The sequence below is a fragment of the Sapajus apella genome, unplaced genomic scaffold, assembly GCF_009761245.1.
Source record: "Sapajus apella isolate SASKATOON/1434 unplaced genomic scaffold, GSC_monkey_1.0 scaffold47, whole genome shotgun sequence".
Lineage (NCBI taxonomy): Eukaryota > Metazoa > Chordata > Mammalia > Primates > Cebidae > Sapajus > Sapajus apella.
Genome location: NW_022436987.1, coordinates 4856698 through 4867422, shown reverse-complemented (window position 1 = coordinate 4867422; position 10725 = coordinate 4856698). Strand labels below are relative to the sequence as shown.

Sequence of the window (10725 nt, the reverse complement as noted above, 5' to 3'; positions counted from 1 at the left end):
TGCCTCAGCCTCCTGAGTAGCTGGGATTACAGGCACGCGCCACCATGCCCAGCTAATTTTTTGTAGTTTTAGTAGAGACGGGGTTTCACCATGTTGACCAGGATGGTCTCGATCTCTTGACCTCGTGATCCACCTGCCTCGGCCTCCCAAAGTGCTGGGATTACAGGCGTGAGCCACCGTGCCCGGCCGGGATTATAGTTTTTACTTTTAAAAAAATACTTCAAAAAAACTATTGAGGTACATAATTTATGTACCATAAAATTAACCTATTTTATGCATATAGTTTTTAGTAAGCTTACAGTTGTTCAATAATTACCACAATCCAGATTTAGAACATTTCCATCACCCCAAAAAGATCCGTTGTGTCCATGTGAAATTAATCCCATGTCCCATGATCCCAGGAAACAACTAATTTGTTTTTCTGTCTCCATAAAATTGCCTTTCCTGGACGTTTCTTATAAATTAGCATAAAGTTTTAAAAGTTTGGCTGGGCATGGTGGCTCACACCAATAATCCAAGCACTCTGGGAGGCTGAGACGTGCAGATCACCTGAGGTCTGGAGTTCAAGACCAGCCTGGCCAACACGGTGAAACCCCATCTCTACTAAAAATACAAAAATTAGCCAGGTGTGATGGCAGGCACCTGTAATCCCAGCTACTCAGGAGGCTGAAGCAGAGATGGGGTTTGAACTCAAGATTCGCTTGAACCTGGGAGACACAGGATGCAGTGAGCCGAGATCTCACCACTGCACTCCAGCCTAGGTGACAGAATGAGATTTCATCACAAAAAAAAACAAAAAAAAAAAAAGTCATCTATGTCATAGCATGTTAATATATTCATTTGTAATTTTTTAAAAATATTTATTTATTTATTTATTTTGAGACGGAGTTTCACTCATTACCCAGGTTGGAGTGCAATGGCGTGATCTCGGCTCACCGCAACCTCCGCCTCCTGGGTTCAGGCAATTCTCCTGCCTCAGCCTCCTGAGTAGCTGGGATTACAGGCACGCGCCACCATGCCCAGCTAATGTTTTGTATTTTTAGTAGAGACGGGGTTTCACCATGTTGACCAGGATGGTCTCGATCTCTTGACCTCATGATCCACCCGCCTCGGCCTCCCAAAATGCTGGGATTACAGGCTTGAGCCACCGCGCCCGGCTCATTCATAATTTTTAAATTTTCCAAGTTTTCCATTAAGAAGCATATATACGACATTTTGGGCTGGATGAAAAAAAACATATAAGGCTAAATTTTTAAAAGTTATTTATTTATTTGAGACAGAGTCTCACTCTGTTAACCAGGTTGGAGTGCAGAGGCACAAGGTCGATTGACTGTAACCTCTGCCCCCTAGGTTCATGTGATTCTCCTGCCTCAGCCTCTCTAGTAGCTGGGATTACAGGCACCTGCCACCAGGGCTAATTTTTGTATTTTTAGTAGAGATGGATTTTCACCATGTTGGCCAGCCTGGTCTCGCAGGCATAAGCCACCATGCCTGGCTATTTATTTATTTATTTTTGAGACAGAGTCTTGCTCTGTCGCCAGGCTGGAGTGCAGTGACACGATCTCAGCTCACTGAAACCTCCGCCTCCCAGGTTCAAGTGATCCTCCTGCCTCCGCCTCCAGAGCAGCTGGAATTACAGGTGTGCACCACCACACCTGGCTAATTTTTTTTGTATTTTTTTTTTTAGTAGGGACAGGATTTCAACATGTTGGCCAAGATGGTCTCGATCTCTTGACTTCATGATCCACCCACCACTGCCTCCCAAAGTGCTAGGGTTACAGGTGTGAGCTACTGCGCCCAGCCCAGTTATTTATTTTTTATTGTGGTAAAATATATATAACATATACCATTTAACCTTTTTTTTTTTTTTGAGACAGATTCTCCCTCTGTTGCCAGGCTCGAGTGCAGTGGCACGATCTCAGCTCACTTCAACCTCCACCTCTCAGGTTCAAGTAATCGTACCACTTCAGCCTGAGTAGCTGGGACTACAGGTGTGTGCCACCACACCTAGCTACTTTTTGTATTTTTAGTAGAGATGGGGTTTCACCATGTTGGCCAGGCTAGTCTGGAACTCCTGCCCCCAAATGATCCACTCACCTTGGCCTCCCAAAGTGCTGGGATTACAGGCGTGAGCCACCATGCCTGGCCTCATTTAATCATTTTTAAGTGTACAATTCAGTAGTATTAAGTACCTTCACAATGCTGTGTAACCATCATCACTAACTATTTTCTAGAACTTTTGCATCATCTTATTAAGAAACTATCTATTAAACAGTAACTCCCTATCACTCCTTTACCACAGGCTTTTTTTTTTTTTTTTGAGATGGAGTTTTGCTCCGTCGCCAGGCTGGAGTGCAGTGGCGAGATCTTGGATCTCGGCAACCTCTGCCTCCAAGGTTCAAGCAGTGCTCCTGCCTCAGCCTCCCGAGTAGCTGGGACCACAGACGTGCACCACCACGCCCAGCTCATTTTTGTATTTTTTCTTTTTGCAGCTCTCTACAAGCTACATTTTTGTATTTTTCACAGAGATAAGGTTTCACCATGTTGGCCAGATAGTCTCAATTGCTTGACCTCATGATTTGCCCACCTCAGCCACCCAAAGTGCTGGGATTACAGGTGTGAGCCACCATGCCCGGCCACCACTGTCTTTAGTAACCTCTATTCTACTTTCTGTTTCTATGAATTTGCCTACTCAAGATACCTCATATAAGCAGAATTTTACAACGTACGACAGTCCTTTTGTGTCAGGCTGCTTTGAATTAGCATGTTTTCAAGGTTCATCCATGTTGTACCATATTATCAATACTTTATTCTTTTTTATGGCTGAACAATATTCCATTGTATAGATATACCACATTTTGTTTAGCCACTCATCTCTTAATGGACACCAGGGTTATTTTCACATTTAAGCTATTTTGTGTAATGCTGTCACAAACATTGGTGTACAAGTACTTGTTTGAGTCTCTATTATCAATTCTTTTGGGTGTATACCTAGGAGTAGAATTGCTGGATCACATGTAATTCTGTGTTCTATTTTCTAAGGAACATACTGCTTTCCACACTGGCTGTACCATTTTACATTCTAACCTACAATGTTCAAGATAATTTTTCCACGTTTGCCAACACTTGATTTTTAATAATAGCCATCCTCGTGGGTGTAAAGTGGTATCTCATTATAGTTTTGGTTTGCATTTTCTTAATGACTAATGATGTTGAACATCTTTTCATGTGCCTATTGGCTATTTACATCATTTTACACACCCACTAGTAGTGTATGAATGTTGCATTTGCTCCACATCTTTGCCAACATTTGGAGGTGGTGGTGGTTGTTTCCTCACTAGTTTCTCAGGAGAAATCAACATTTGGTTTTGTTAGTCTTTGATTTTAGCCATTTTCTTGGGTCTGAAATGCTCTCTCATTGTGATATTAATTTGCATTTCTTTGATGATAAAAGATGTGCACTTTTTATGTTATGTATCTTTTGCAGGAGGTCTGTTCAATGAGAAACTACATAATTTGTACATTTTAAAACACTTTTTTGGCTCATTTTTAATAGTTGTTCATCTTTTTATTGTTGATTTGTAGAAATTTGTTACATATTCTTTTCTTTCTGTTTTTTGAGACAGAGTCTCCCTCTGTCACCCAGGCAGGAGTGCGGTGGCAAGATCTCAGCTCACTGCAACTTCTGCCTCCTAGGTTCAAGAGATTCTTTTGCCTCAACCTCCTGAATAGCTGGGATTACAGGCATACACCACCATGCCAGCTAGTTTTTGTATTTTTAGTAGAGATGGGGTTTCACCATCTTGGCCAGGCTGGTCTTGAACTCCTGACCTTGTGATCCGCCCACCTCGGTCTCCCAAAGTGCTGGGACTACAGGCGTGAACTACCGTGCCCACCCTGTTACATATTCATAATACAAGTCCATTTTTAGACTTGTATTGTGTAAATATAGTGTGTGTATATAGTATGAATATCTTTTCCTCAGTCTGGGGGTTGTCTGATGTTTTTCTTAACGGTGCCTTTCGGTTAGCAGAATTAATATGAAGTCCAATTTATCAGTTTTTTTCTTTCATTGTTAGTACATTTTGAATACAGTCCAAGAAATCTTTACCCTAAGGCTGCAAAGCTATTTGCCTCTCTTTTCTTCTAGAAGCTTTATGAGTCTGAGTTTTACATTTCAGGGTGTATAAGACTACCAACTTCATTTATTTTTCAACAGTGAGACTCAACATTGCCTTTAGCACAGTATAAGAACAGTTTTGTTTTTTTTTTTTTTTTGAGACAGAGATTCGCTCTTGTTGCCCAGGCTGGAGTGCAGTGGCACAATCTCGGCTCACCCCAACCTCCGCCTCCTGGGTTCAAGCGATTCTCCTGCCTCATCCTCCCGATTAGCTGGGATTACAGGCATGCGTCACCACACCCAGCTAATTTTGTATTTTTAGTAGAGATGGGGTTTCTCCATGTTGATCAGGCTGGTCTCAAACTCCTGACCTCAGGTGATCCACCCACCTCAGCCTCCCAAAGTGCTGGGATTATAGGCTTGAGCTACTGTGCCCGGCCAAGAACAGTTTTTAAATATACTACGTTATTTATTTGAAATGAAAATTAAAACTACAAAAAAAAAATCAGATTGGTGGAAATGAAAATTAAAACTACAAAAAATACATTAGATTGGAAAAAAATCCAAAAGTTTGATACTACCATGGTGACCATGCTGAAGGAGAACAGGCACTCTCAAACCCTGCAGGTGGGAATGGAGACTGGCACAACCCTAGAAGGGAAGTTTGGCAACATTGATAATAATTAACAAATGCACGTATCTTTGCACCAGCAATCCTGCTCTAAGAATTTATCTAGCATATCTACTCACACATGCGCAAAACCACATGTGCACCAGGTAATGTGCTGTTTGAAATAGCAAAAGACTTTAAATAAATTACGGCATAGCCATACAGTGGAGTACAATGCAGCTTAAAAAAAGAGGAAGGAGAAAGCTCTCTATATAATGACAGAGAAAGATTCTGAAAATGTATTGTTAAGTTTAAAAGACAACAACAATATATAGAACAGACTAGTTTATTACCATTAAAAAAAAAGGAGGCTGGGCATGGTGGCTCATGCCTGTTATCCCAGCACTTTGGGAGGCCAAGGCCTGGGCAACACAGTGAGACCTCATCTCTAAAAAAATAAATAAATAATTAGCCAGGCATGGTGGTGCACATCTGTAGTCCCAGCTACTTGGGAGGCTGGGGTGGGAGGATATTTGAGCCTGGGAGGTTGAGGCTGAAGTGAGCCGTGATCATGCCACTGCACTCCCGCCTGTCTCAAAAATGAAAACAGAGCCATTATGTTAGCTGTGTGCTAGTTAAAAAAAAAGGTAAGGGGAGTTGATTATTTATTTTTATTTGTTTGTATATGCTTAATGACTGGCAGAATACACAAAAAACTGATAAAGGTTGATTATCTGTGGAGGCAAGAACTGAGCTGATGAAGGCAGGGGTGGGATGAATGTTTCATTACATAACTGTATATATTTTTTTGAGTTCTGAACCATGTGAATATATGACATATTCAAAAAATTAAATAGTAAATTTTGCAATTATTTCCTAAGTATCTGATAATGATGGTAACAGGAATAGCTACCACTAATGAATACTTAATATATATGTAGGCTGAGTAACTTATATGCATTATCTCATTCAATCCTTATATCAATCTTATGGGGTAGATGCAACTAACACTCTATATTACAAATGAGGAAAAACAGGCTCTGAGGGTTAAGTAGCTAAGAAGTTGCAAAATATTATTCACTCTGAAGTTTGTGTTTAACTGTTGTACCACACTGTATATCTGTGTGACAGTTTTGGTACTGATATATGTACTGATTGATATAACAGAAAAAAGTAATTACCTGTTGCCCTTCTGTACCCTCAGCAGTAACCATAGCAACAGAGTGTGTTCCTGCTGAGGAAATGACTGCATCATGGGCAGGGACTGTGATGGGCGTGCCATCCTGCGTTACCATTGTGATGGTGTTGCCAATGGCCTGCATGTCTGCTTGAGATATGTTGACCTGCAATACAGTGAATTTTACAAAGCTGTCAATGTTTCTTCTTATAGCTGACAATCTTACATAAGGACTGGGACTAATCTTTGTATAAGTTTGCCCTGTGAATGTAAAGAAGCCTTTTGGAATGAAATAAACACATTCAGTCATCAGAACAAACAATACAATGTTTCTTTTAAAAATTCTTATTTTATTATTATTCTTTTTAGATATACAAATAATGTTATTCTTCTAAAAAGAATAATAAAAATAATAATATCATTAGGCCTCGCTCTGTTGCCCGGGCTGGAGTGCAGAGCCTAAAACTCCTGGGTTCAAGTGATCCTCCAGCCTCATCCTCCTGAGTAGCTGGGACTACAGGCGTAAGCCATTGCTCCAGGCTAATTTTTTAATTTTATTTTTTGTAGAGATGGGGTCTCACCATGTTGCCCAGGCTGGTGTCAGACTCCTGGCCTCAAGTGATCCTCCCGTCTCAGCCTCCCAAAGTGCTGGAATTACAGGTGTGAGCCACTGTGCCCGGCAACACAGTATTTCTTAAATGCGGTTCCTCCTCTCCACTCCTATTGCTAACTTAGATCCTTATTTTTCACCCATCTGAATTTCTACAATAATCCAACTCTCTCCAGGTACCCAGTTTAACCCTTCCCTAACCATTCTCTACACTGACATCTTTCTAAAACAAAACAAAAAAAATCTTATGCTCTCTGCTGAAATCCCGTGACTCCCCGTCACCTACAGTTCAGACAACTTTTTTTTTTTTCGAAATAGAGTTTCACTCTTGTTGCCCAGGCTGGAATGCAATGGCGCAATCTTGGCTCACCACAACCTCTACCTCCTGGGTTCAAGTGATTCTCCTGCCTCAGCCTCCCAAGTAGCTGGGATTACAGGCATGTGCTACCACGCCCAGGTAATTTTATATTTTTAGTAGAGACAGGGTTTCTCTATGTTGGTCAGGCTGGTCTAGAACTCCCGACCTTAGGTCATCTGCCTGCCTCGGCCACCCAAAGTGCTGGGATTACAGGTGTGAGACACCGCGCCCAGCCCCAAAATGCCTAAGACAGAAACTGCCTGATCACTGGGGGTTTCTCATTAGTAGCTATTTTTGAACTGTAGTGGGAATTTTTCCTGTATAGGGAAGCGGGAGGTTATGTAAAACAAACTTCCAGAGGACCTCTGTATATGACGATCCAATTCAAGAAAAAGTATTAACGGTGATGCAGAATTAAAACTTGGTTAATAATCTTGCATGCCAGTCAGAGGACAAACAGTATAGTGTGAAATTAATAACATCAAAGTAAGGAGGGAGAAAAATGAGATGGCAGAAGAACTTTGTACTTTCTAATCCTGAGTATCAAAACAGGGCAGATAAATCATTAAGCTCTAAGAGAGATGGGTAAGGAGAGCATTCTCCATGAAAGAGGCAGACACAAGAAGGGTAAAAAACCACATTGTGCGTATTTCTACCAGGTATTAAAACAGCCTTGGCTAGAGCTTAAAAATGGAATCAAGGTGGAATTATTTTAGGCTAATGGCATCTAGAAAGTACTAAAAAGTCTGGCTATCAGAGAACAACCATTATACTGTGCTTTGCCTGGGAGATACCTGTTCTATGGACTCTGTGAAGCTAGCTGAGTGAACTCTCATGATTCCTCATCTCTTAATGGTACCATAACATGCTGATCACCTCAGCCAAACCTCTGTTTTCTCAGTCTCACCTCCTGGATCTAATCAGCCACCAAATCCTATCCCTTTTCTGAGCTGTGTTTCACATGGATCCAGTACCTTTCAAGCACTCAACCTCTTTGTGGCTGACTTTAAACATCTCACTTTTGAGCTACACCAGTAACACCATTTGGATTCTACAATCACAAACATTCTCTCTCTCCTAATCTCTCTGCATGGAGTCTCTTTAAGCAGACTACTGAAAAACCTTCAGGGTTTCCAAACTTTGCACCTTGGTATTTCAAAGCTTTCTTCAATGGGGACCCAGGCTGCCTTTCAAGCCCAGGTTCATGGAAAGATTTCATTTGTTTGGCTTTTGGTGGATACTTACATGCTGAGTCCCATCTTGCGATATGAGTGTAACTTGTTGACTTAGCCCAGATTGAGTTACTGTGGCTACTTGTGTAGAAACAACGTCGTCCCCTTCTACACCTGTAACATAGGTAATCTGGGACCCTTTAAGAACATCTTCACCTTGACCTGTTTAAAACAAACGATTCATTTATTTGGCCAACTAACTAATTTATTAGGAAACAGGACATTTTAAACATTAAAAAGAAAATTATATAAATTAAAACATACACGCATTATATTCTAAGTCACGAAAATGGCTTCCTCCTAGGACCTCCTTCCAATTCCTCCAACTCCACTTTTGCAAAGGCAAACCACATCAAAGCAGACCAAACAAAAAAAACTTTCTGCATCAAAATTAAGTGTTCTGATTTTAAGGGACCTATTTTATCATCTTAGATGGAGTAATTACTTGATATTGGTGGCAGGGAGGTGAGGAACTACACAGAAGAACTAGCAAATAACCCTTCAAATACAGCAAGTATGCACTAAGTTCTTGAATTCACTTGAGAAGCTGTTAAAGGCAGGGTGCGGTGGCTCATGTCTGTAATCCCAGCACTTTGGGAGGTGGAGGCGGGTGGATCACCTGAGGTCGGGAGTTGGAGACCAGCCTGACCAACATGGAGAAACCCCGTCTCTACTAAAAACACAAAATTAGTCAGGCGTGGTGATGTATGCCTGTAATCCCAGCTACCTGGGAGGCTGAGGCACGAGAATCACTTGAACCTGGGAGGCAGAGGTTGTGGTGAGCTGAGATCGCACCATTGCACTCCAGCCTGGGCAACAAGGGCAAAACTCCATCTCAAAAAAAAAAAAAGAAGCTGTTAAAAGTGCTAAGACTATTTTCACAAACATTAACCACAAAACCAGAATGGTTTGTAAACACACCTACTGATACTAAACTTGGTCTTTGGCACATGCGATTGACGGAAAGGTATAAGTACACAATGACCTCACTGTGTAAAGACAATGTATGGTGTGTTATCTGAGTTATGGTTAATAATTTAGTGACATAAAAGGAACCTCCATCTTTATTTCATAAAGAACCAGCAAATAAACAGCAATTTCAATAGTCCATTACTGCTATAATTGTCAACAAGGAAGACTCCTTGTCCTCCTTTCTTTCATCACTTTCCACGTCCCATGAAGTCAGAAAGAGAGGGAAAAAAAAGTTTCCCCCTCAAAGGACTTGACATATTAATCTAAGAGTACTTCTCAAGTCAGTGGTTAATGCATGCATTCATATGGCTACAGTCATCAGTCATCGAGGTGTAATTTCCATGACAGACATTACTTCATTTCTTTTTGTTCTGTTCCACAGCTATTTATATACCATTATTTAAATAGGTTACAAAACCCAGGAGATCATGAAAGAAAACAAAAATCTATCCCTATTCTTGGAAAAATAGTCTTAGTTTATTTTTTTTAATAAAATATGTATTATATTATAGACTATTTTCTAGAATATAAGAACTTCTGATAATCTGAAATATCAACACTTAAGGAATAGATTTGAGGAAGCTTAAAAAAAGAAGCATCTTGCAAACTTTTTTTTTTATTGAGACGGAGTTTCGCTCTTGTTACCCAGGCTGGAGTGCAATGGCGCGATCTCGGCTCACCACAACCTCCGCCTCCTGGGTTCAGGCAATTCTCCTGCCTCAGCCTCCTGAGTAGTTGGGACTACAGGCACGTGCCACCATGCCCAGCTAATTTTTTGTATTTTTAGTAGAGACGGGGTTTCACCATGTTGACCAAGATGGTCTCGATCTCTTGACCTCGTGATCCACCCGCCTCGGCCTCCCAAAGTGCTGGGATTACAGGCTTGAGCCACCGCGCCCGGCCGCGTCTTGCAAACTTAAGTTTGATGTCATTAAAACCTGCTTTCTAACTGAAAAGATTCAGCAGTTGTTGCAGTATCTTATTTACTTCCTTTCTCTCGGCAATTGTCAAATATATAGTAAATTATTATTAACTGTAGTCACAAGCTGTACAAATCTTCAGAACTTATTCCTCCTAACTGAAACTCTACTCTTTGACCAGTATCTCCCCAGTTGATGTAACATCTAACCATGCACACTTAATAGTGTTTTGGCTAGAACATAATCACCATCAAGACTAATGGAATTGCTATTCTCGTTACCATCACCTAACAAATACCTGAAAAGACAAATCGGGACTACATGGAATCATGTGAACAGATGGCTTGTTCTTTCCCTTATTCTCCAACAAACTGTTCCCACCTGAATGCTTTTCGATGCTTCATTATCAGTTGTTAAAAAGAAGAAAAGATGTCGGGCCGGGCGCGGTGGCTCACGCCTGTAATCCCAGCACTTTGGGAGGCCGAGGCGGGTGGATCACGAGGTCAAGAGATCGAGACCATCCTGGTCAACATGGTGAAACCCCGTCTCTACTAAAAATACAAAAAATTAGCTGGGCATGGTGGCGCGTGCCTGTAATCCCAGCTACTCAGGAGGCTGAGGCAGGAGAATTGCCTGAACCCGGGAGGCGGAGGTTGCGGTGAGCCGAGATCGCGCCATTGCACTCCAGCCTGGGCAACAAGAGCGAAACTCCGTCTCAAAAAAAAA

The 10725-nt window shown here is 41.4% G+C and overlaps 1 protein-coding gene across 7 annotated transcripts in view; it reads right to left on the bottom strand.

Moving 5' to 3' along the window:
- The window catches only part of ZNF143 (zinc finger protein 143), a 76765-nt gene that overhangs the window by 12190 nt on the left and 53850 nt on the right, over positions 1-10725 (bottom strand). For 6 of the 7 annotated variants that reach the window (XM_032240711.1, XM_032240708.1, XM_032240707.1 and 3 more), the window contains 2 exons: positions 8121-8269; positions 5912-6073 (listed from right to left, as the gene is read on the bottom strand). In XM_032240711.1, coding sequence (XP_032096602.1) covers positions 5912-6073; positions 8121-8269 — 311 coding nt within the window. The remainder of the gene's footprint in view (positions 1-5911; positions 6074-8120; positions 8270-10725) is intronic. The other variant, XM_032240712.1, reaches the window with a different exon arrangement.